General features: G+C 52.3%; 1 protein-coding gene across 1 annotated transcript in view; it reads right to left on the bottom strand.

Annotated features, from left to right (window-relative positions):
- Positions 1 to 1,228: 1,228 nt before the first annotated feature.
- The window catches only part of EFCAB6 (EF-hand calcium binding domain 6), a gene marked incomplete at its 3' end in the record, with an annotated part of 203,919 nt that continues 178,601 nt past the window's right edge, over positions 1,229 to 26,546 (bottom strand). Inside the window, exons 25-30 of the mRNA XM_080812428.1 lie at positions 16,779 to 17,006; positions 10,978 to 11,208; positions 8,416 to 8,584; positions 6,837 to 7,021; positions 3,324 to 3,473; positions 1,229 to 1,351 (exon numbers count right to left, since the gene is read on the bottom strand). Of these exons, the coding sequence (XP_080668554.1) occupies positions 1,229 to 1,351; positions 3,324 to 3,473; positions 6,837 to 7,021; positions 8,416 to 8,584; positions 10,978 to 11,208; positions 16,779 to 17,006 (1,086 nt within the window). The remainder of the gene's footprint in view (positions 1,352 to 3,323; positions 3,474 to 6,836; positions 7,022 to 8,415; positions 8,585 to 10,977; positions 11,209 to 16,778; positions 17,007 to 26,546) is intronic.

Here is a 26,546-nt window from a genome sequence, read left to right as displayed (position 1 = left end):
GGAGAGCAGACGACCCGGCGTAGGTCAGGTTCAGAGAAAAATCACAGGCGATGAAGCGGAGAGAAGACGCCGCACCCCAGATTCCAACCTGGGCAGCAGGGGCTCCCCGAGCTGGGCACCCCGGGCCTGGGCCGACCCACGAGGCCAGAGCCCGGCAGGGGGGCCTCCTCCTGGCTCGGAGCTGGCGCAGCCTCCCCGTGAGCCGCCCCCCGCCCCCAGCCTGGGGTCCGGTGTGAACTGAGCTGGAACCCAGGACACAAGGAGACAGAGGGGACAGTGAAACATCTTCACGGACAGAGAGGGCCTGTGGCGGCCGCAGCTCCTCTTCCCACACCTCATCATGCACTTTGGAGCCCGGAGCCTCCCTGAACTTGGGCCACTTCAGCCCGTGGCCTATGCGGACCCTGCGCAGGGGTGGGGGGGGGGTCTTGGCCCAGGGGCTTCTCTGCCGGAGTCACCTGGACTGGGGTGACAGTGGGGGCTCCTTGCACTCACCCCTCCCTGACAGTCCGTGGCCACGCAACTCAGGGGTAGTTAGCCCAGCTGCCTCTCCCTATTCCCTTCCAGAACCTTCCAGAAGGCAGCAAACTCTGTCCTCCCATTTGCTTCACGAAAGGTGGTGAGGACTGCAGGGATTTAAAAGTTCTCTTAGCTTGTCAGACCCTGTCATGTCTGAGGAAGGGTCCCTCCCCCAATGGTCACCGACGGGTGCCTCCAGTCAGCCACCAGCCGGGCTGGAACGAGGCCGGACTTAGATGTGAGCTGGTGCCCGTGTCTCCAGGGCAGAGAGGCGGCCATGAGGACAAGCCCAGCAGAGGCACCGACCTCACCCAGGACGCAGGAAGGCCTTCTGGGTCCCCCAGGCTCTTATGAATAAAAACCTCCAGGAATCCCAAGTTTTTAAGCATTTTATCGTTGGGGGTTCTTATGAACCCTTAAGAATCATTCCCACAAAGACTAACAGCTTTATTTGCTCCAACCAAGTGCAGGGTCTCACGGCTCTGGGGGCCCCGAAGCCACCTGCAGACACCCCGCCCGTGTCGGAGCCGCGGGGCAGCTCTGAGCCTTCACCGCCGGGAAGGACACAGGCCTGGCTGTGTTTCTGGAGACACGCCGAACGTTCACGACCCCCCCCCCCCAACCCCACCCTGATTCTGGGATTTCGTTAGTCTTAGGGACAGGTCCCGTGGTCCCGGCTGGTCCCCGCCGGATGCGCCACAGCAGTCACCTACTGGAGGAAGGCCCGGAGGAAGTCGTTGTAGGAGATTTTGGAAGACAGCGTCTTGTCGTAATACTCCAGGATGTGGAAGAACTCCTCCTCCGAGAGGTTGATGCTGTACTGTCTCAGGACCTGCCGGACAGAGCCCCCCCGGGACAGAGCCCCCGCTGGCCTCTGCGCGCTCAAGGAGGTGGGCTGCCAGCAAGGGGCCGGCCGCGCGCCGCCTCTCCGCCGCCCAGTCCCAACATCCCACCCCCAAAGCGGCCCCAGCAGCCCTCTCCCTGCACCGCACACCCCTGGTGTTCAGACCCCCTGGTCTTCACCGTGCTGCTGTGTGTGCAGCTAAAAGGCCACACTTCTCAGCCTCTCTCGGAGCTAGGTGTGTTCTAGTCGGTTAAACCTAAGTGAGAACGTGATGGGGGACCTCTGGGAAGCCTCCTCTAAAGAAAAGTTGCCTGCCCCTTTGGACTACGGACGTGATGCTAGGGCCCCAGCAGCCACCACCGACCACGAGGCAACCCTGTGGAAGGAAGGCAGGTGCTAAGGATGGTAGAGCGAGAACAATGGGGTCCCCAGTGACTGTCCAGCACCGCGCTAGCTCTTGCTAGCCCGGGGCCTCTTTTATGTGACAGAGAAACAGACTTCCACCGCCTTTGAGCTGCTGGGTCCCCCCCTGTGACATGCAGCCAAGACAGACCCTAATAGATGGTGTCCCTCATAAGTAAAAGTAAAGATTAAGTTACAGATTTCCTATCTTGGAAATATATGAGTTATAATTTGTTTCTAACGGGAGGCTAGAACGCGGGGCTGGAAGAGACCGGGATTCCTCCGGGCAGCGGGACGACAGGCCCCGCCAAGGAAGCTGAGCCTGTGTATCCCTGACTCCCAGCTCATCTCCGAATCTGGCTCTGTTGAAGCCACATCTACCTTTCGAGTACTCCCTTCCCTCTGCCACCCACCCCCAAGTTCCTGGGATGCAGACAGGACGCCGTTTCCTTCCCCTCTTGGCCTGGAGACAGAAGGAGAAGGCCAGGCCGAGAGCTGACTTGAGCCCCAAGTAAAGACAAACAGTTTGAGCTGGAAAGCCACTGGGGGCGTGGGGTGGGGGGACGGGCTGAGGGCAGGTGTCCCCAGGGGGGCTGCTGGGACGTCCCCTCCTCCTTCCTGCAGCCCCTTCGGCCCACCCACCAACTTCTGCTCATGTTCCCGACTTGAAGGGAGAGGGTTTTACTTTTAAAATTTGTTTTGGTAGAAGCAGAGATGAACCTGAGGAAAACATTTTGGAAGTGCATTTTGAGGTCATCACCCTTTGACGCTCTGAGCGTTCTGCCTGACTGCAACATGTGGTTTTGAATCTAACGTTTGGACCGCAATTACTTTCTCAACCTCCGTGGCTGGGCGGGTATGGAGAAAGGGGGTAGGTAGGGATCGGGGCCCAGAATCTGCTAAGTCAACGAGTTCTACGTGATTCGGAAAGTGGGAGTTCTTGACTCAGCCTCAAGTGCGGCCCATTTCTTTGGTCTGGGGGGAGGTGCCTGTGGTCGCCCCCCGCGGACCCTGCGTCCTCGGAGCGTTGCATACTTCCGTGGGCACGTCGGAGGCACCGGAGTTCACACTGCAGGGGAGGGCGGCTGGGCCAGCTGCTGTGTGGGGAGGTGGCCGGCGCCACGGGGAGGGCGGCTGGGGGAGGAGAGGGGGCGACCGTCTCCCAGGAGGCAGCACTGGCCTCTGCTGGCCGAGGTCCCATAGCTGGGACCCTGCTTGCAAGGTAGAGCAGGCCCTGGTTCCCCCATGGAGACCACGGGCCCAGCCTTGTGTGGGGTCCGGCCTGGGCTCCAAGCACCAGTGGCCCCTGTAGTGGTGTCCGGAGGGCTCAGGTCATGCCCCCCAGGGTTCTAGAAAATTTCAGGGATGAGAACCTGGAGTCTTCAGGTGAGGAGCACGTGACAACCTCAGGGCCCCAAGGAAACGAGGCCCAGGAAAGCTGCTCACACCTGGGACTTCGCCAGGGAGGTGAGGGCCCCTCTTTTGAGGTTTTCTGGCCACTGGCATCTGGCTGGTTCTCCCCGTGCAGACATAACAGACACCCAAGAGCTGAGCTCACCTTCCTGAAATCAGCCACGCTTAGAAGCCCCGTCCCGCCCTCATCGTGGGCTTTGAAGGTGCGCCGCATCGGTCTCCAGCAGTGCACAATTTTGGGCTGAATACGCAGTAAAGCTGAATAAAAGGAAGAAGTCTCAGCACCAGCTTCTTTCTGGGGAAAAAACCAACACAAAAACCAAGAAGGGTGAGAATGGAGCTTCTGGGTGGGTAGCGTGGGGCAGACAGGTTCAGCCCTGCGGCCATGAGTTCCCCTTGAGGACCTGGTTTGCCCCTGCTCATCCCTACCCTGGGCTACCCTGGCCCACTCCCCTCCAGAACGGGGTCTCCAAGCAGAGCTCATCGCCGTATTGGCAGGTCACCAACCCTGCTGTTCATTACGTGTCACTTACTCCCCACCCGCTTCCCCCCCGCCTGGGAGGAAGGTGGCGGCGTTGATCCCCATTTCACAGAGTGGGAGACGGGAGGCTCAGGGAAGTGAAGGGGCAGGACCAGGACAGATCTGGGCAGGTTAGGGAGGAGAGAGGGGGCCAGGGAGAGATAGCTGGCCGATTGCGAAATACTTTGAGGTAAAGAGATTTCAGTTTGGGTCTTCTAAGTAGGTTATGATAATGAACAGAGTTTTTTAAAAAAAATCACAAGGTTGTAATTATATCTTGTAATTAGATAGTACACTACACTGTGATTATTTCATTTAGGTGCTATTCGATTGAAAACAAGATATTTTAGCATGATTTCGCCTTAACACATGTCTGAATACCACAGAGGTGAACTGTAGGCAATAATGTGTAACACATTTTGGGAAAGTTTAATTTTAACATGGCATTACATAAAACAAATTAGTGCAAAGTTAAATTGCTTTCAATTTTCCCATCATTTAGCACCTATGATGGAAACTCACCAGATACCCTCTAGCTTTAGTTAGCTCCTGATTTACCCAATCTGCACTTGAGAAAGAAAGGATTCTGTGCTTTCCTGGCTCTTCCCACACCCATGCCTGGCTCACGAAAGGCTCTTCTATCCTAGCTTAGGGTAGCTCGGGTGTGGCCGGAAAGCCGAGTCCCACCTGGCTTCCCCAGAGAGCTGTCTCTGCGGCCGAAGGTTGCAGAGAAGATCCCCAAAGAGCTAGAAAAAGAAATGGCGGGACTGGAACACGGACCAGGACCGGGACCAGGCGGGGCAGGCCTTCTGGAGGTGCCGGCCCCACGCTTTCCTAGGAAAGCCCCTGAGAATTGTCTCCCACCTATCACTCGCACCCAGGGTAGGGTCGGAGTGGCAGCTGTAGTCCCTCCTGGTGTAACGTCCAGAGCTGGGGCGGGGTGGGGGGAGCGGTGACACAGCTCACGGGCAGTGCACTGGTATCTGCCCCGACGCTTGGCTCCCAGTGGGGCCGTCTTGGAGCACCTGTCGCTTTGCTGCACACAATTCCAGGAGACTAGGAGTCAGCTTTTCGGCCCCTCAGTGCGGATGAGCAGTCTCTGCACAGGGGAGGGCTCAGAAGGGGTCACCCTTCATAGGCCTTCGAACCCAGCGGCTTCCTCCCTCATTTTCAGGAGGGGAAACTGAGGCCCAGAGAGGTGGAGGAAGGCCAGAGCTGGCAGGGGCCTTGCAGGCTGTGCAGTTTCCATAGCTCGCACCTGTGCTCCTGGGTCCCCTGAAGACATAAGGCAGACAGTCGTCTCTCCGCTCACAGGAAAACAGAGCTAGAGAAACAACTGTCCTAATCTTTTTCTGCCGTCGCTTGGCCTAAGGCTCTGATGCTTGCTCTCGTCTAAAGTAGGAACTGCACAAAGACGACACCCGATTTTGCACAAAATCACATGCAAATTTAGCTGCATAGAAACGTTCTGCATGGGATCTACTGTTTGCTGGGTTGACCCAGCATGACCCTGCTGCTGCCGGGCGTGACGGGGACCCACGGGGAGCGGCTGGGGCGGTCCCCTCCGGGTCCGCCCTGCACGCTGGTCCCTGCAGCTGCGTCCTGGGGTGGCTGGAGCCAGCTGTCTGTCCCCCGAGCTGGCCACGCTAGCTGCACCTGCCCTTCAGTTCAGTATCACAGATGATGGAGTAGCAGCGGGAAAAGCTGTTGTTTGTTTGCTTCATGTTTCGGAGAGACAGGAGAACGGCGAGTCCATGAGCACACCGGTTGGACTGGGTGTGAGTGAGGATCACAAAACTGATAAATAATGGAGAGAAAAGGTAAAAACCCAGGACGGTGCCCTCCACCCGCTATTTAGGCATTTTTCGGTTCTCATTCCTCTTCAAAAAAACAAAAAGGAAATTGTAGACAATGCCTTGTGGGTACAGTTTATGCAAGAAAGATGATGAATCTCCAACCCCCTCTTCCCCCAACCCAGAGGAAAGGGTCTGGCTTGCCCCAGAAGCTTGAACATACATGGATGTTTCCATTAAAAATGTTTCACTTTGGGGCACCTGGGTGGCTCAGTGGGTTAAAGCCTCTGCCTTCAGCTCAGGTCATGATCCCAGGGTCCTGGGGTCAAATCCCACTTCAGGCTCTTTGCTCAGCAGGGAGCCTGCTTTTCCTTCTGCCTGCTACACCCCCTGCTTGTGCTCTCTCTCTCTCTTTCTCTGACAAATAAATAAATAAAATCTTAAAAAAAAAAAAAAAGAGAGATGTACACTGTCCTGGGTTATCCTGGGGGACCCAATCCAATCACCTGAGTCCTTAAAACACAGACTCTATTGTAGTGAAAGAAAAAAAAAGTTTCACTTCTGTTTGCAAAACGGGTGTCTCCTGGTGCTGGGGGAGGAGCCAGAGAGCCAGGCTACTGTCCCCAGTCTTGGGTCTCCAGGCGCTTACGGGGCTCCAGGAGAAGAGAAAGAAAATCTCTGAGTCATTTCCAAGGAAGGAAATTTTGAGCTGTTTGTGATGCTCTCAAAGCCTTTACCTGTACCTCTTGCCTCCCTGAGGAAACCACCAGCTCGTTGGCTTTGCGTCCACTGAGCAGACCCTGGGGGTCATGTGTCCGCCTGGAAAGTGCTGGGGCTATACAGGCCTTTATGTAATGGAGAAGACGGGACAACAGAGACGCGCTCGACAAGTGTCTACACACTCACATCATACGTATACGCACACATAACACAAGCGCGGTACACATGCACTATCATGGGAACACGTGCATGCATCATGAGAGTCACGTGTACACATCCACATGCACAGATCACATGAATACAGTACACACCCATCACACCTGTCCACATATATTGCACAGATGTGGTATACAGATACCATGATTATCACGCACATGTGATTTGCATGTATATGTGTATAGACAAAATCTGAGCCTATTTTTGGGGTCCGAGGGGAGGTGGCAGTGAGACCGGGGACATCTGACAGGTGGGTCCTCACTGGCCAGCGGCCCCTCCCAGAGGCTCCGTGCCCACTGTGCCCACCATGGCTCTGAAGCCAGACGATCCGAATTTACAATGACTTGAGAGAGGTGAGAAAGCCTTTCTGGCCCGGCCCCAAGCATTGCCGGAGGGTGATTCTGCCTACCATCTTATGCGCATTCTGAATTTTCATTCTCTGCATCAGGGAGGTTTCCTTCGCTTTCAGCAGGAGGACACAGCTCTGGATGAAGTGGCAGTACGCAAACCTCCCGTTGTTCTTCAAATCGTATTTCACCACGAGCTGCTGGCATTCCTCTTTGCTTATGTCCAGACTGAACTTCTCCACAAGGGCTAAAGACAGAAATACCGGTTCAGCTGCTGGCGATTTGTTCACTCATTCATTTGTTCACGCCTGCATTCATTCATCTGCCGAGGGGCTCAGGGCTGGGTCCTGGCTCACGGGCTGGCGGTGGGTGGGGCTGGGCAGACACGGAAGCAGACAGGCAGGTGCGCGGCAAACTCCGCGCGGTGAGGAGGGAGGGGTCCCCTGCATCCTGCTGGGCCCTCGCTGGCCTGGTGTTGGCGGGCTGTCGGGTTTGGAGCCGCCACTGCTGTGGAGAGACAGCAGATCGCGATGCCGACCAGGACATGTGGGGCGGGACGGGGCTGGGCTGGGGAGCCTCCAGGGGCGGCCCGGCTCTGCTGTTCCGACTTGCAGAAAGTCATGAGCAGGGCTCAGAACATACAGAAGGACTCCTGAAAATTGATAAGTGTATATTTTACAGCATGGAATTTTGGACGTGCTACTGAAGCCAGACAAGCCGAGCAGGATAATGGATGGGCGGCTTCAGCGGGTTCCCGGGTAAACACTAAACACAGCGACGAGACAAGCTAAGGTTCATCAGCCTCAAAATCAAAAGAATTAACTAAAAACCAAATGGAACTCAAACATGCATTAAAACCAACATTGCTGATTTGGTTTTAGCAAAACATGTCATGTAAAATCAGTGGAACAATGCTTGTTTATTATTGATTTCATCTTCTATATTTCATTTAGAAATGGTTATTTTTCATAGGAGCTGTTCACTTACAGGGTTCACACCTTGTTTCATTTGCATACTTTTAAGCCGTGATTATCATGAATATTGATTTATATGATTTATATGATCATTTATATGATTTATATGAATATTGGAGGTTCTTGAGAAAAACATTTTCCTTAAAAAGGGACCTAAAGATTGGTCAGGAGGAGGGGGAGCTGACCACAGGGGACTTCAAGCAGGGGAGCGACAACATCAGATTTACCTTTCTGTAACGTAAAATGCTGCACAAATCACATGCAACCATGAGGTGACTATAAACCTGGCTGATGTCATTTGAACAACTCATCAAAGCGACACGTGGTCAGGACCCGATCAATGGGGTGAAGCGGATGCCCTGGGTGGGCTGGCCTGTCCCCAGCCGTGGCCCTCCTCTGCCTGTCCCACCTCCACCCGCTCTCCAAGCCTGTGAACCTTTCATGCCGCCCAGAGACCACAAGCAAGTCCGTGATTTCTAACACTGAGAACGTCACGGCGTGCGGACTCGGTCATGTGGGCGCGAACGTGCCCTGTGGTGGGTTGAGGTGCCTTAGGAATTCTTGTCCCCCTAGGCAGCGTTTATGGAGGTCCCCACCCTGCCACGGGGGGGGGGGAGGGGAGGGGGATGGGCTTGTGCCAACAGGTGACACTCTTATGAGAACGCACCCAGGAATTCAGCCGTGGTGACCTCGCCCTGCTTGTTCATGTCCTTCTCTTTGCATTCCTTCAGGAACTCTCGCCAGCAGCCCTGGATTTTCTTCCGGAGTTTGCTCTCTATGGGCTCGCAATTCTGCAAGGGCAGAGGGCCCGGAGCCGAGCCAGCACTGGTGGGGGTCTAGAGCGAAAGGAACGGAAATTGTCTTGTAATGTGAGATTCGAAATCATGACACAAACTTACAGGCAGGGCTCAGGTTTGGGGTTCAAGATTTCACAGGCAGTATTAGCTCAGAAATAAAGGAGGAGCAAAACAGAGATGGTATTCTGCCATTTGATTTTCTACTTCCATCAGTCGGCTGTATTTGCGCCTAAATGCAATGACCAACATAGTTTTGGAAATAAACATGTAGCCAAGATTCATGTATAGGGAGATGTTATTTAAAGATATTACTGGTACATGACTCCGTGTGTGTGTGTGTGTGTGTGTGTGTGTGTGTGTGTGGTGACAATAACGTATTTTTCACCAGAGGAAGAGTCTTATCAAAGAAAGGGAGTCACTTGTCATTTTCATGGATGTCTAATCCCTTCCAGAATGTCCAATATTGTGAAATCATGTGGACCAAGTATGAGGCTGTTTTCGGTCTATTGTATTATCCATTTAAATACGGGGAATGAATTGGGGGTAGCCCATGCATCCTCCATCCTAAGGTTATCTGCTACAGTAACCAACTCAGCTGAATTCCTCTCTTCCTCCCGAATTCTGTACCACCTGCGCCTTCCCCATCTGGGTGGACGTAACACCTTTCTTCTAGATGCTCAGGCAAAAACCTTAGAAGCCAGCCTGGACTCTCTCTGTCTCAAATCGACACCTAATCTGTTGGGACACCCCGTTGGCTTTACCTCAAACACACATCCAGCATCTGACCTCTGGCCACCGGCTCCCCACTGCCCACCTCGCTCGGAGCCACCAGGCCTCTCCCCTGGACCACTGCAGCCTCTCCCCGACTCCTTGCTTCTTCTGCCCATGCCTCCAGCACCCGCTCCACGCACAGCCCCTACTCAGCACACAGACAGGCACCTTTATCCAGAGGCTTGTTGTCCACATCGCTGTTCTGCTTAAACACCTGCAGGGCTCTAATCCCAGGAGTGAAAGCCCAGCTCCTTGCTGTGCCTGCCCCCCGCCCCCCCTCCCCAGCATGTTTCCTGCGGCTGCCGTAACAGAGCTACAGATTTCGTGGCTTAAAACAGCAAATGGTTATTCTCTTCTGGTTCTGGAGGTCAGAAGCCTGAAGTGGGTCCCACTGAGCTAAAATCAGGGTGTCAGTAGGATTGAGTGCTTTCCAAGGTTCTAAGGGAGAATCCGTTTCTTACTTTTTCCAGCATCTAGAAGTGCCCACACTCCTGAGCTTGTGGTCCCTTCCTGAACCTTCCAAGTCAGTGGCATCAGATGGGCCTTTTTCCAATGGCGTCTCTCTGACACTTCCCTTCTGCCTCTGCCTCCCCCGTATACAGACCCTTGTGGGTGCCTTGGGCCTTCCCGGACACTTCAGAATAATCCTGTTTTAAGTCAGCTGGTGGGCACCTTTAACTCCATCTGTAGCCCTGATTCGCCATTGCCATGTAAGGTGACATATTACAGGTCCCAGAGATTAGGACGTGGACATCTTTGGGGTCCTCCTGACCCCTCCCTTCATTCTGCTTCATCTTCACTGTCTTCATCTTGTTAAATACTTATTATTCACCGTTTCTTGGCTATTATTCCAAGAATGTGAACTCCACAAGGGCAGGCACCTTTGTTCATTCTCAGCCCTAGAAAAGACGCAGCACATAGTAGGTGTGCAGTAAACGTGCATCGACTGAGTGAAGGAAGGATAACTTCTGCCTCTGAGCACTCACCATGCACGAAGCCCAGCGATGGCGGCCCTAAGTACATGGCTGGGATACTCTCAAGCCCCCCTCCCCAGAGACAACATCATCCTTCCTGCAGATGAGGCAAGAGCCTCCGTGAATCCCGCCTCTTTCCTGTGCCCCAGGCTGGGCAGCTCAGCCTGGGGACAGAGCCGCAACGTTGGACAAGCCTTGGTTTGAAATTGGGTCTCTCCGCATCTAATGTAAGGATACCTATTTGAGCCTCAGTATCTTCAGCTGTAAAATGGGAGCAACGCTTCACAGCAGGGCACACATTTGGGGCCTTGCACACACTGCCTCCCTACCACAGGGCATTTGCTTTCCTGCCTGATGAAACCCCAGCTTGCTGACATCTAGAGTCTCCTGCCCCTGCTCCTGTACCCATTTCTCACCCTAAAGCTGCCTTATTCCTCCTTCCACACCCCACACCTCCCTTCCACCCACCCTCTCCCCAATCTTTGCTCACACCTCCGCCCTTCCTGCTCCAGGCGGGTGACTGCTAAGGACACACCTGTGGGCTCCTCTCCTGTGTCACTACCCCAGGCTCTGCCCGGGCGACCTTCTCAGTCACCTGTCCCTTAGAGACTGTAGGCCCCTTAGGTCCAGGGGGGTTGGTGGCTTCGGGGCCCTGGTGACGGCGGCACGACATCAAGAAGGACTCACACACGGGTGGCTCAGAGGTTTCAGCCCGGCCTTCAGGTCGTGAGTGGGCGATGACACTGCAGACCTGCTTCTGTCCGAGACTTTGGGGACACTGATGCCCCTCTGGGCCTTGACGGAACTGCCAGCGGTCAGCGGTGTTGCCATTCTCTCGGAGCTGAACATGCTCAGGAAGTCCGGGTACTTCAGCCTGCCCTTGGCATTGACCGGCATCTCGCTCCACAGTCTGTCAAACTGGCAAAGAAGCAGAAGTCAGTCCCCAGGGTGAGCGTAAGAGCCCAACGGAGACTCCCGCGGCGCCCCCGAGACGTGGACGGGAGCTAGGGAAGGCCAGCGCTCACAGCAGAGGTCCGAGACCCACATCTATTAAAAAAAAATTGAAAAGGGGGGAAAACCCCACTTGGTCTGTGCTTGATGGAAGCCTCTGAAAGACGAACAGGATTATTCATTCAAGAGGATTCATTCGTTCAAGAGGATTACTCATGGCTTCCGCAGGACATTTTTTAATTGAACTGTGCCCTTAGTGAGTAGTTGAAGCCATTAAATGTTGTGATGAGTCACAGAGCCTGAGCTGCGGTATATAAGGACACTTTGGGGGGAAATGCAAATCGAAGCCCGGTCCACCTTGGTCCCGGGGAAGGCCAGCCGGACTCATTTCTCTTCCTTGCAGGTACCTGAGTTCTGCCACGCTCCGCTGCTGTGCTCACAGCCGTAGTACGCAGCCCACAGAGGGCCAGCGCTGCCTCCCCACCGGCTGGAAAAGGGAAACCAGAGTGAAGCGTGTGGCTTTGGGTTGGTTCCAGGCCGTGTCTGGACCATACGAGCACAGATAGAGAGCAAAGTGACCCCAGCATCCTACCTGAACCACTTTTGATGACTGAGGGCTTTCGGGGAACTAAGAAGAGGGATAACTTAATTCTGAGTTGGTTTTTAGGGCCTTTCAGAACTGGTAGGGCCCCAGATTTCAGCACACGCCAAGGGGAGCGGTGTCCCCTCCTTCCTGAGGGCCTTGGCCAGCGCTTCTGGCCTCTGGGTGTCCCAAAGGCAGTGATGAGAGGCCCTGCTGGCTCTGTCTGAAATTCTGGAAATGAAGCACTGAGGGGTGGGGAAGAGACGGGGAATGTTCCAGGCCCTAAGAAGGGAAACAGGTTTAGTCTGGGACAATATTCTTGACTAGTGTTTTAAACTTTTTATTTCAAAAGAACAGTAGATTTGCAGGAAGTCACAGGGATGGCTCTAAGAGGCACCATGTGGAAGCGAGAGACCTTGAGAAAGTGGTTCGCCACGTGGTCTTGGAGAGACTTCACCATCACCACGGGCAGTGACCACCCCCAACTGTCTCCCCTAAGGAAGGTTCTCCCAACCTCCCAGGACAGATGACTGGCACTCTTCTCTACATTCTCCCCTTGTGCTGAAGTCACCCGTGCAAGTGACATCGCCCTTCCTGGTCCTGAAGCTCTTTGAAGGTCGTCCGAGACTCATCTTCGAATGTTGAACATCTCACAAAAGGACTAGCACACAGCAGGTACTCTGGAAATGTTTGCTCAACTGCTGAAAGTCCTACAAAACTCACAGAAGACTGACCAGACAATGGTAAGACCCTTTAAAAATGAGGGGGGACAGAGGGCACAAAGCCATATTATGATCCCAGTCCTCATGCAGGGCTTTCAGGAAACAGAGTGAGATGTGGCTGAATGAGAGGAAGTGGGTTGTGGAGGGCTCTCCTGCATGCCTGCCTTAGCAACACGGGGGGAGGAAGGAGGAGGAAGGTCATGTTATCAAGGGTAAATGCAAAGGAGGGTGTGAATGCTTGAGGATGCGGTGAACACCTGAAGCATGGAAGCGAGGGTATTTATGGAACCACAAGGACAATAATGGTGTCTCTTGGTCTGGCAGGAGGAGCCGGGAGGGACCAACTCCTAATTAAATCTTGTGGTACAAGTGAAAGTAAGGCAGGATCATGGAACTCCTCTCTGCACCATGAAGGGCAGAATGAACACTGCCAGGAGGACGTGGAATTGGACGGGTGGGAAGTGGAAGGCCACAGGTGGCCCCTCAATCTTGATAGGTCGGCACACCCAAGAACACCGATGGAGGCCAAGGATGTGGCATAGGACAAGGCTGCTGGGGGATGCAGGGACTGGAAAGGCATCAAGAGGACCGGAAATGGGCACCACGAGAGTGTGTTCTGAAATTACAGGCCTGGGAGTCGGGCGCGAAACCCAGGCAAAATTCTGGCGGTTTGTGAACGAGCTGAAAGTGAGTCAGTTTCCGCGTCACGGCGGCAGATCGTGCGCTCCCTGAAATGTCCCCTTCCAACGCGCAGTAGCAACTGCCTTCTGAACACTGAAAAACATGTGACTTCGGGGTCCACTGCTGTGATGGGGAAACCGCCGGAGAGCGCCCCTCCCATCCCCACAGCAAGGGAAAGTCAAATATTTACCAAATCAGAATGTGTAAGGCCCATCAGAGAGCGGAGGCTCCAGGGAGCCCAGGGGACCGAATGTCACGGAGCCCCAAGTCTCCAGTAGAACCAGACACCCCAGCCCTCCCGCCTGGCAGAGCTCGGGAGGAAATCGGCTACAATGTTAACAGATCCGTCCAGGGCAAGTGTAGGCTGGCACCAGGGGCTGGACTGGCCGGGAGGCCCAGACACAGGTCACGCTCATGCTCACAGGCTCTCCTCCACCCGCCCCTGTCGAGGCTCCGGAGACAATGCGCATGACGTCGGCACAGACAGATTCGCTTCTCCAGAGCCTCGGCTCAGGGGAAGTGAAAGCCTAAAGCCGCTGGGGCAGGCGTAGCAAAACCCACTCAAGACCAAGGCCCCCGGGGGAGGGAAGGAAGAAGCAAACCCTTCTGCCTCTAGGAGGGGTAGGAACTCCCTCCCTCAGGGCCCAGCCACGGATCCATGGCGCCTGGGGGAAGGAGGTCAGCAAAAGGCCTGGAGGAGGGGCGGCAACCCCAGAGTCTGCACCTGTACGGAGCAAAGGTCAGAGGTCAAGGATGCCGGGGTTGGGGGAGGATTGGGAAATTCTCCTGCCCAAGGCCCACCACAGAGACAAGGTCACGTCTGACTGCCACAGAAGGGGTATCAGGGGTGGGAACGTGGAAGAGGTGCCGGCTATGGGGCCCACACAGTGGAGGCCGGCTCCTGCTGGAGGAGTCTGATGCCTGCGCACCGCGCACCCTCAGGGTAACGGCAGCAACAACAAACTCAAACGAAGTTCAAGGACAGTGAAGCCCAGAGAGGTTGAGTAACTTGTCCAAGGTCATCCAGCTGGACAAGTGCAGAAGCAGCATTGAAACCCAGGTCTGCCTGTCTGAAGGGCTGTTTGTTATTTGCCTGCGTGTTTCTCACCTCCTAGAGGTGTCTGTTAAAGAAATGCCATGTCTGAAATGTTCAGAATGTTGAATGGTTCCTTTCCCTAACAGCCGCAAACAGAGCCAAGTCCCCATGCACTCGTCAGGACAGATCTAAACTGCCTGACCAGGAGAGGCTCTCTCTGGGGGTCCCTATCTTCTTAAGCCATATCCAAGTGGACCCAGCTCCTGTGGCCTTTTATTAGACATTTTCTGCTGAGTCACAAAGACCCATCAGTCTCCAACTCCACCGGCTCCGAAAGTCGCTCTCCTTTTCTGAAAGGTTAATGACACGAAAAGGTTTCAAAAGATGTGGCACTTCCCCTGCTTACAGAGCTCTGTAAGTCAAGAAAGCTGACATCTCAGCTTCGTGATGGTTTTTTTTTTTTTTTGGATGAGCTAGTTTTTATACGGCAGATAAACCAAGACAGGATATCTCTACTAGGATGCTGGTTAACATGGCTGGAAGGGTCCCAGCGTGTTCAGGGAGCCCTTCTGAATAGTGGCAAGCGAGGTCCAGACAATTTAGGGGTGCCAAATTACTTCTGTGTCTCCCCGTACAGACACGGTACCATCCACCCAAGAAGGTCCTGGTACATGACTCACGCAAGGAGAAAATGTGCATCTCTGTGGCTTTGCCTTCCTGTTTGCCAGCCTGTATCTAGAAGCGTCCTTCCCAAATAGAGCACAATTTTTGCTAATCATTCCCCAACTTAAACCATGGTACTTACGCCAGACTTTGATGCCTCGATGATGCAGTCTATATTTGAGATGTGTCTGCGTATTTTTAGAGACAGCATTTAAAAATAAGTGCTTGATTTTGCTGGAGAGGTGGGGGGCTGGATGTGCTGGGGATGGTGGAAACTTTCTTAGTGGACAATTCAAATCCAATTCTGTTATACATGCTGGATATGCCAGCATGTCATTAATTTACATCGATAATCAGAGTAAAATTTTGCTCATTTAGATGAAATGAAAATCTTTATTAGCAAAACCTTTGTTAGTTGGCCCCATAGAATAATAAATGCAACTGGATTAATTTTAAAAGTTTCTATTCGTTTATGGTAATGGAGAGAAGTATTTGCAAATAGTGATCTCGCTCAGCTTTGATCATCTCTGGGACTGAACTGTTGGGGGGGAAAGAACTTCCATTTGTTAATAAAAATGATCATAATGCTTTAAAAAAGTGGGATTTTAGGAAAGTGAAATCTGATGTTCATATTACTCATTATGAATGAATTCCTTCTGTGGTGTGGCGAGTTCAGAGGCCTGAGTGGGGAGGGGTTGGCTGTATGAATACTCTTAGCCCTTAATCCTGGAACCCCGAGAAAGTGAGGCCTCATCGTGGAGTGACCCAACCTGGGAGCCGAGAGTGACCTTTCCACCCAGGAACCCGGGCTGAGCCGAAGCAGAGTCAGAGGAAGGACGGAGGTGGGGCACTTCCGGAAGCATTTCGGATTTCAGTTTCCACCTGAGCCATTCTCTGGGATGAGGGTGGCAGCTTGTTCGACCAGTGGAGAGTGCTCGGAGCAGTGCCTTGTCTGCTGGGGAGGGAATTCTGCTTCCGTGCTTGGATCCCTGGTGCTCTATGTCATCCTGGCTGTTTGGCCACGGGACCGTGCCGCGGGAGAACGTGGACACTGAACCCACGACACCATCCATTCACTTGGACTTGCTGAGCACCTGCTCCGTGCTGGGCTCTTTTTTGGCGTTTGGGCCCCAGTGAGGAACAAGCCCCGGGTGCTGACATGTAGGGATGTTGCGGACTGAAGTCAGCAAGCGAGGCAGGCCCTCAGGAGGCCGTCCTGCTGGGAGGTGCTCTTGGCCTTGGAGGGTCATCACGGAGGGCAGAGAAGCCAGTGCAACAGGTTGTCAGAGCTAAAAAGCGCACCATTCAGTTTTTGAGGAGGAGACTGCTGAGAATCTCTTTTGTGATGGGCAGGAGGCCCTCAGAGAGGGTGGCCTGTGTCCAGCCTGTGGGGTGGACCTGTCACCAGCATGGCCACAGTGGTACCCCCAGAGCTTCTGGAAACACTGGCAATGGAACCAGGGGGAGGGCGGGGAGAGGGAAAGGGGGTTGGTGGGAGGCCCAGAGCAACTCCCAGGCTCTATGCCGCCCCGTTCAGGTGTGGGGAGAGACTGGGTGCCTCTTTGGGTCACAAAAGCCCAGCGATTATCCAGGGAAGGAAGAGGGAGCGTGGAGCCCAGTTTAATTTGATTTTAAAAATTTGATTTTATATGCGCCCTGATTGAAAAGGTGCAATTCATGCTTGTTACACAAACAGAAGGCTCCTGTGAGTCTTTAGTAAGATTGAAAACAAAACAGTAACAACACCACCCCCCAAAACCTTCCAGCACTTTCAAGATAGAGAACAGCCCTAAACTTTGGCCCAATGCTCATATAACACCGCGTAGGACAATGAACCAAATGCATTTCTTACTTGCTCATCTGTCAGAATCTGGACGTGGCGGGAGCAAATGGCCCTGAATTCATCCCTGGAGGCGGTGTTCGTTTTCATGGTGTCGAAGTTCTCGAACTCCTGAGCAATGGCGTGGTAGTGGGAGCCCACCGCCTTGTGCAGCCGAGCCAGCAGCTCCTGGTTTGCCGTTCCCTTGGGAGACACAGACGGCAGGACTTTGGGCATTTTCTCAGCCCACTCAGCAGCAGTCTGGGGGAAAAAAAAAGGAAGATTGATCCTTATAATAAATAGTAAGTCATCTTGTGGCTCCGGGGCCACGGCTCATGGCAGGTCCCAGGGGAGCCCCGGCTCCATGAGGAAAAGTGTCACCCAGAGGCGGGTCTCAGAGGATCCAACCAGAGGTTCAGACTTGTCTGAAAGGGAAGCCCGGGCTCCCTGGCCTCGGAGAGGGAGCCACAAGTCAGGGCCACTGTGCAGGGGGAGGACATGCCCTGGGGAGGTCAGGCGTTTGTTCTCCTGCATTCACTCATTTGCTCTGTCCTTTGGTTCACTTCACAAACACACAGCGAGTGTCCGCTCTGAGTTAAGGGTGAGTAAACGTGGATCCAGACCGCTCTTATTTCTGGACATCAGTGCAATGGATTTACACTCCCAGTGGTTAGAATAGGAAAGGCAGTTTCTGAGGGCCCTTACTACGACATGATGCTGCAGCACCACTGCTGGCTAAGGATTTCCTTAAGCCTAAAACTTCGAGGCCCACAGGGCTTTCAGCAGAATCTGTGGGCTTGGAGGCTGAGCAGGGCAGTGGAGCGGGTTTGCTGAGCCCTAGGCTTTCCAAACCTCTCCCGGGCAGTCTGGAGGCCGAATGTCAGGGCCTCATGGCGCTGTCCATGGTGCCTGGGAGCCTGGAGGTGGGGCGAGCCATGGCCTGGGCTCAGGGCCGCTTTCTGGAGGGAGGAGGAACAGCCTGTGGGGAAAAGGGGTGGGGAGAGAAGGAGCTTCTTACTGGATGTGTAGGCTGTGTGCTGGTGAGCGGGCCAGGCAAGGTGGGCAGAGAGGAGCCTGGGGAGGACCGCAGACCACGTTCTACGTGTGCTGATGACCACTATGGTGGACAGGCGGGACAGCAGGAATAGCAGTTGAGGAAGTTACTTAGTGACCACCAGCAGATGCTAAGATCACAGGGGTCTCTGTGTTCAGCCTGGGGCCAGTCAGGAGGACAGACTGAGCTTGCGATGAAGACAGACTTGGGCAACTGGGGCTTAAAGGGCTGTGGTGTCCTGAGCCTTCTGTGAGGGGACAGGGTCGGGGGAGTGGACAGGGAAACAGCGCTGACATCCACCTGCCTGCTGCAAGCCCAAAAATGACCCCCAAACCAAACATGAGGTTGCTGCCTCAGCAGTTCAGCTCCTGAAGTTTAAGGAAGGGGTGAGGCTGTGGGATGGGAGGGGACACAGCTCTGTGAGAATGTGTGGGTGACAATGCATGACAGCTGTCTCCCGACGAGGGTGAATTCTGAAATCTGTCGAATTTCCTCCATCAAAACCTGTCGTGACTGTTAGCTGTAACAGCTCTCGTGATGCATAGCACTGTGCTAAGACCTTCACAAGATTTTCATCCCCCCAACTAGTATTAAAACTGGGTTGTGTCTCGTGAAAAAAATGTTCAACATCACTTGTCATCAGGGAAGTACAAATCAAAACCACAGTGAGATAACACCTCACACCAGTCACAATGGCTAAAATTAACAAGTCAGGAAACGACAGGTGTTGGCGAGGATGCGGAGAAAGGGGAACTCCCCTACACTGTCGGTGGGAACGCAAGCTGGTGCAGCCACTCTGGGAAACAGTATGGAGGTTCCTCAAAAAATTGAAAATAGAGCTACCCTATGACCCAACAATCCCACTACTGGGTATTTACCCCAAAGATACAAATGCAGTGATCTGAAGGGGCACATGTGTCCCAGTGTTCATAGCAGCAATGTCCACAACAGGTAAACTGTAGAAGGAGCCGAGATGTCCATCGACAGATGAATGGATAAAGATGTGGTCCATATACACAAGTGAATATTACTCAGCTGTCAGGAAGGATTGAATATTTACCATTTACATTGGCATGGACAGAAGTGGAGGGGATTATGCTGAATGAAATAAGTCTCAGAGAAAGACAATTCTCACATGGTTTCACTCACGTGGAACATAAGAAACAGCACAGAGGATCACAGGGGAAGGGAGGGGAAACCGAATGGGAAGAGATCAGAGAGGGAGACAAAGCATGAGAGATTCTTAACTCTGGGAAACAAACTGAGGGTTTGCTGCGGGGCGGGGTGGGGGGTGAGGAGATGGGGTACCTGAGGGATGGGCAGTAAGGAGGGCACATGATGTGATGAGCACCGGGCGTTACACACAACTGATAAATTATTGAACACTACATCTGAAACTAATGATGTACTACATGCTGGCTAATTGAATTTACATGAAAAGAAAACTTGGTCATGTCTCATTTTCAGTAATTCCACAGCAATATATGTATTCTGTGTTACTCTCCTTCAGGACAGAGCATAATGCTACTTTATGAAGTTGCATCAAACACAGAATGATTCTGAAAATACCCTCAAGAACATGACCCCACACTCGGACCCCAGCCTGTGTCATCTTCAACCACTGAAAGGTAAACAGAAGGTTTTAAAGACATCCACTTGGAGCCATTCAAGCAAGTGAATGCTTTTCTTTTCCCATTCTAGAAAACGAGACTGACCTTACTGGTGGATGTGATACATTTCCAGACAGTTACAGCTCACCTCCCATAGCTAAGCACAGGGCTGTTTCCCTAAACACTCCACGGGGTGTTGGTATTCAGAGTGCAAAGGAGCCTCCTCCAGAAGGAGAGTTGTGCTCAAAGTCTGACCTGACACTTGGCGCTCCTTTGTGCCCTGAGAAGGATGGGCCCCCAGCTGGGAAGAACACAGGTGGACAAGTCTAGCACGGGATGGCGGGAGTCCTGGGTGTGAGGCTAGACTCTGCCTCTAACACATTGTGTGGCCCCACGCAAGCCCCTAGCCCCCTTTCCCCTTGGTTTCCTCATCGACCCAGAGGGAATAAGGAAGGACTGACATGAGATGGTTTATGTAAGTGCTCTTTGGAAGTTTTAACACAAAAAACAAATTGGAAATCCTCTCATTCTACCAATAGATGTAGAAGAATTCTCACTAAGTAGATTATGCAACCTGGGTTAATATGGTTTCTACTCCAGAGGACACTGGATCATTTTTTTTGAAACTGGATCATTTTTAAGCAAAAGAGACATTACTAAATTTAACTTGAGTGTTAGAAAGGCCTGAATAGACAGGTAACCATAAAAGAAACTGAAAAAGCTATTAAAAGATCTATCATCTATTATTAAAAAGGTGCCAGACCTAGCTGATTTTAAGGGCAAGCTGTATCTTACTTTTAAGCAATAAATAATGTTTACATTAGTCAAATAATTCTAGAACACAGAAAGGAATATACGGTGTATTGACTCATTATATCTATTTCCCTAACACCAAAATATGATAAAAACTTGAAGCAAAAAATATAAACTCACCTAGTTTACGAGCACTAACATGAAGACATTAAAACATTTTTAAAAAGACTATTAGGAATACTTAGCACCATTATTTTTAAATCAAAAGTCAACTAGGGTTTATCCCAAGTATAAGAATCCTCCAAGGATTAGCAGACCTTTCAATTCCTTATATTAGGTCACATACTGACAGATGGCAAAACGCATTTAACAAAGTCCAGCAGCTAATCCTGTTAGAAATGGTGTAGCCATAACTACACCACATAGAGATAAAATGAAGATCCTGTGTGTAATACTCTCTCAAATAATTGAGAGTATTAGCCAGATACTGTCTTCAAAGATAGTAAATGAGTAGCATATTAAAGCACTGAAGTCCGAAACAAGACAGGCACGCTCGACTGTCAGTTCTACTATTCATGTTTTTAGAGGCTCTAGCTTTCAAAATAAGACAAGACGATGAAATAAACGGAATGAATGTCGACAAACGAGATTCACCGTTATTTGTGGATGTGATTGTACAACTAGAAACTCTCCAGACAGTGAGGAAAGTGGCTGGAATAAAGCCAAAAATACAAAACAGCAATAGCATTTTTTGGGGCAATAATGATAACTTGTTAGAAATTGTATCGTGAAACCGACCCACATTTACGTTGGTAACAAGCTCTTGAATACTCTGGGATAAATGTCATATGAGAGCACAAGACCTACACAGAGACGTTCTACGTTCTGCATACGTTCTGCACACGTTCTGCATACGTTCTGCATACGTTCTGCATACGTTCTGCATACGTTCTGCATACGTGCTGCATACGTTCTGCATACGTGCTGCATACGTGCTACGGAGGGGCTGTCGGAGCAGGCTGGAATACAAAGGGACGTGTACTGTGATCCCAGATAGGAAGACGCCATTTCAAAAGATCTCAAATTATAAATAAAGTTAATAGAATCTTAATAAAAATCTCAGTGGATATTTGGGAGAATCATCACACATATAGACACTAAAGTTGATAGGGACAATAAATATAGGAGAATTGCCATGAAGTTCTTGGGAAAGGCTAACAATGAAGTTTTTGACCTGCCAGATATTAACATGCTATGAACTTGATACAATCAGAGGAGTGTAGCTTGGTCCAGAAACATGCAAGAAAATCAGTGGAAACATGCAAGGAAATCAGTGTCCACCTGCTTAGATTGTTAGTGGATGAGAAATGGGCCTCTAACTGTGGCCGAGCCATGATACCACTAAAGCAGTATGGAACGGCGTGGCTGACTCCAAGACAGCTTTGGCTCAGAGTGATCTTGTAAGCAAGAAAGAACATCCAGGTTTCAGAAAGGAAAATTTTTTCTTCTCTCCTGACCCATCCACTTCAAACCACGGTCCTCCTAGGTTTCCACCTTGGCAAAGGGAGACAGTCCTTCCAGTGACTTGGGAAATAAACAAGGTGAGCTCATGGAACTACAATCATTACAGAACGATTTACAAAATTAACAAGATTTTACAAAATTGGCAACAGTTTGGATGCCTGGTAGTAGGGAAACAGTTAAATAAGATATGATATTTCTTTTTTCAAGATTTTATTTATGTAATTGAGAGACAGTGTGCAAGCGCCAGTGGGGGGAAGGGCAGAGGGAGAGGGAGGGAGAATCGCAAGCAGATTCCGTGCTGAGCGTGGAGCCCAATGTAGGACTTGGTCTCACGACCCTAAGATCATGATCTGAGCCGAAATCAAGAGTCAGGCATTTAACAGACTGAGCCACCCATGTGCCCCAAGATTTGATAGTTCTATAGGATGCATTACAATGTAGTTATTTAGAATCTTTCAAGGAATAATTTAATAATATAATAAAATTTTTGTGATGTACTAAGTGGAAAAGGATCCAAAAAATGGTCCAAATGATTGTGCATATGCACGCACGCATGCACACGCAAGTATTAATGCTTGTTCTCTCGGTGGAGAGGGAAGGGCAGCAAAGTCAGGAGGATGCTGGAGCTCCCAAGCTGGGAGGGTCAGGGGTCCTGAGGTCCGAAGCTTGGGACAGTCTGATGAGTGATGCTGAGGACAGCCTGGTGGGGAATCCTGCTCAGTGGGACAGCCTGGGCTGAGTCGGACCCCTGCTATTATCTGACTCCCAGAGCCCCGAGGATCGGGGAGCACCTGTGCTGGGTGCATGTGACATGCACACTGCCCTCACAGAGAATGAATGCTCAGTGCACACCCGTGAGTACTGTCCTGAGTCTTTCACGAACACTCGTGAGATGTCTGGTATGTGCCAGGTGCTCGTCTAAATACTGGGGAGGCAGAGGTACGAAGTAATCCTTAATAAGGTCTCTACCCAGGAGGACTCTCCAGGAGGAGAGAGAGACCAGGGCCAAGCTCACCTGAGAGCAGATTCTAAGCAGGTTGTGTGCTCTTAGAGGGGGGCACCATGCCGTGGACACAACTGGCCTCCCCGCGGTGGGAGGAGGGAGGCCAAGGAAGTGCCGGTGTAAGTCAGCTGAAAACCCAGAGCCCGAGGCCATATTCAAGGCCATGTTCAAGGCTGCTGGCCTGCAAAGTCAGCTCTTCCCACAGGCCCTGAGCTGCAGCCCGAGGTGCCCCCATCCTCTCCCGGGCCAGGAGGTGGGAGGCCAGGGGTCACACACACACATGGGCACTTGCCAATGAGAATAGAGGTGACACAATTTCCTGTCCAGACACACAAGAGTGTGGGTAACTGAATCTTCTCACGAAGGGGGTTTTGCTGCCAGTTAGAAATCGTCTTTGGCCTCCTGCAAAAGTTATTACCGTGTTTTCACTGCAGAAAACTTAGAAACGACAAAAACACTACAAAGAATAAACAGAGATCGCCGCTCCCGCTGCTCCCTGAGCCACCATGGCCATCACCTTGGTGACCAGGGTGCACTGCTGACCCTGCGGACAGGGCCGCCCCCACTTCACACTATGCCGCCCAGAGCACTCCCCACCTCCCTGGCTTCGCAAGGGCAGAGCCTCCTGGCTCTCCCATCAGGGCACGCAGGGGCGGAATCTGTCAGGCGCCCCTGTTCTGGTTCTCATCCTGCTTTTGAACAAAGCCGCTCAGCCACCGCCAGCCTCGCTCCGAGTGACTGAAGACGCCAGGGAAGAACAGATGGCTCTTGGTCTGGCGCTTTTGTGTCCCTGGCACTTCTCACGTGATCATTATATCTGAATGGGGGAAAATGGTGCTTTTTCTATAACTAGAAGGAATGTTTCTCCTAATCAGAAAAGACACCACTATCTTCCGATGTAAATGTCACTTTCCGCTACTAACTAGGCTTTCCATAAAAGGCACCATCGGGATCGGAATGATAGCGGGGACATGGAGAACCACAGGGAAGGGATCAGGTGTCGTGCACCCACCTTCGTCCACACCGTTGTCTGGAACGGGAGCCGTGGGGCCTGCACCCTCTCATCTAACACCTGTATACACCCTGGGCTGTCCTGGGTACTTAAAACAAACAAATTAAAAGAAGTGGAATCTTATACCCCATAGGTCTGACCCGGCTGGAGAATTTCTGTTTTGAAGGAATTTTCTCTCATCTACTCAAGGGCATTCATGGAGTCTGGTTTTACCAAAACAACTGCCCCTCTTGATACTGCAGGGACACACGGACCACCCCGGCCAAGAAGAAAATTCCTTGTCCCTTTTGTGACTTTATAATGTTGGCAAAATATATAAAAGAAACCACGTCCCAATATGGGAAGTATATAATCATCAAAGAGCCTGTGAGTAACATGGAGTGCTCTTCGGTTTCAAACGTGCCCATAGATCTCATTTAGTAAAAAGCAAGTCCGAGTTTTACAATGGACACCTGTGGTTCTAAGTCCTGTCATTGCATGGAGTCACCCAAGAGGCTGCTCTTAGTGGGTGGGGATCAGAGGGAGGAGGTCTGGGTGGAGGTCAGAGGGAGGTGGCCTTGGTTGGGGGTGGTCAGAGGGAGGCGGCCTGGGTGGGTAGAGGTCAGAGGGGGGAGGTCTGAGCACAGGTCAGAGAGAGGTGGCCTGGGTGGGGTGTGGTCAGATGGAGGCAGCTTGGGTGGGGGGCGGTTAGAGGGAGGAGGTCTGGGGTGGGAGTGGCCAGAGAGTGGCGAGCATGGGCCTGTGCAGAACTCATCTGGAGCGTGTGCCTTCCGCCCAGCTCCAGGGCTCCTCTCCCTCTTGTAGCCTGAGGTCTCTGACGCTGTCTGTGGCTCTGACTGGGGTTTCTCCCAGCGCACGCAGCTTAAGAGCCAGGGAGAGCCCTGGAGGCACAGTGCTGGGATCCCCATACCATGTCCCATCCTCCCTGGTCTGGCCAGACCTGCCATCTCTGGGTGCCTCACACCAGCACAAGAAGAAGGGGTCCACCTGCCTGGCTCTGGCTGGACCACAGCTGGAGGCAGTGGCCCCATTAATCCAGGTTCACCAAACTAGAGGGAGCGCAGGGGACAGGGGTCACACTGGTGAGGCTGAGGGCGCTGGGCCTGGAGGGCGAGGACAGTCTCCCATCAACCGAGGGCTTTGGGGTTAGCCAGAGCGAAATGGAGTTGAGCTCTGCCTTTTTCTTGTGACCTTGAGCAAGACATAACACCCCCCTCTGCCTCATTTTCCTCCCAGGGATAAAAACAAAACCATCTCAAAAGATGGGCCTGGGATTTCAACAAAACGACACGTGCGTGCTTGGCCACACCCCTGGCACACGTGGGCAGCCATTCTTGCTGCTGCTGCCCCTGGGGGCTGTGATTCCAGACATTTCTGTCTGAGTCTGACAGACCCGGGTTTGAGCTCTGGCTCCTGGCCAATACCGTTTCTATCTTGCGTCATCACGGAGGCATTCTGGTCAAGCCACCTGCCAGGGAGGTGGAAGCCAGGTCTGAGATGTGGTCATGCACCCCAGGAGCCTGGGCAGGAGCCCAGCGACACCGTGGGCACTCCACAGAGCCCTTGTCTCTTGACCAGCTGCCCCAGGCTCCGATTCAGGACGGCTGAGCCACAGCCCTGCTCAGGCCTCCTGGGGCTGGTGCCTTTAAGCAAGTTGCTTCGTTTCTCTGGGTGTAGGTCCCCCATCTGTAAAGCGGTGATAGCCGCAGCAGTGGAAGAGAACTGCCCTGTAAGAATCGTCCAGAAGGCAGGCATAATCAGGGACCACACCATCCATTTCAGGAAGGCACTGTACCAACCAGTTTGAGACAAAGATGGATGGGCGTGTCTCTGCTGCAGGAAACTCACATTGAGGTGGTGGGGAAAGCTCCAAGTGAGAAGCTTGCTGACCTGACCCACACCTGACCAAACCAAGGGGAGCGAGGGAGGGAGGAGCCCCCGAGGAGAGGGTTATACCGGCCATAAGAGCCAGCTGCAGGCAGGGTGTGCTCCGGAAGGATTCGCTGAACCTGGGAGGTTGTTAGCTCACATGCTGTCTATCGTACTCTTCTTCCAACAGCTGGAAAAGGGAATGATTCCAGAAAAGAGCCTTCTGGCCTCCTGTCAAGTTCCATCCAGCCACGATCGTGGTTGACTTATGAAATCAATTTGCCACTAAGTCATATCTCAAACAACTTTTCTAGATAACGGGAAGAGAGAACACAACAGGGAAGAGGCAGACTGAAGTGTCAAATAATCCAGTAGGGTAGGAAACGGACGTACGTGTCCATTGTTTCCTGTGGAATACTGCATTCAAGGCTTGATCGCTTCCATTCTCCCTGTGTCCATATCCTTTGCCATGTGACTTTGGGGTTCCTCGGACTGAAGAAGCTGGGAATATGGCTTTGGATTCAGCCATGTGACTTGCTGTGGGCAAGGGAAGGTTAGCAAGTATAACAGGAACAAAGAATATAAAAAGTTCTTGCATGAGAGGGCAAACCCTCCTGTGTGTGGGGAGGGGGGCACTGCCTTGAGAACAGGACCTGGGCACAGCTCTGGTCTGAGCAGGAGGTGAGAACACAGCAGAGATGTCCCAGTCAGGTCCCCTGAGCTGGGCCACCCTGGATCAGCCACCCTACAGATGCAAAAATGGAATATGTGTTCATTGTCATGGGGGATTTGGGGTTGTTTGTTACCTGGCGTAACTGACCAATACAGTTCTGAATGTCTAGTTAGCAAGAGAGAAAAAGGGGTGAGCTCAGAGGACAGAGAAAAGAAGGAAGCTGTTTGGCGCAGATGGTTTTCTGGCTGTTGGTGTTCACTGACAGTGGGCACTTTGCTTGGGAACTTTGTGACCCTCCTCCTG

This window comes from Martes martes (genome assembly GCF_963455335.1).
Source record: "Martes martes genome assembly, chromosome: 8".
In the NCBI taxonomy this organism is placed as follows: Eukaryota; Metazoa; Chordata; class Mammalia; order Carnivora; family Mustelidae; genus Martes; species Martes martes.
Note: the sequence above shows the minus strand (reverse complement) of the source record. Positions and strands in the feature narration are given on the sequence as shown.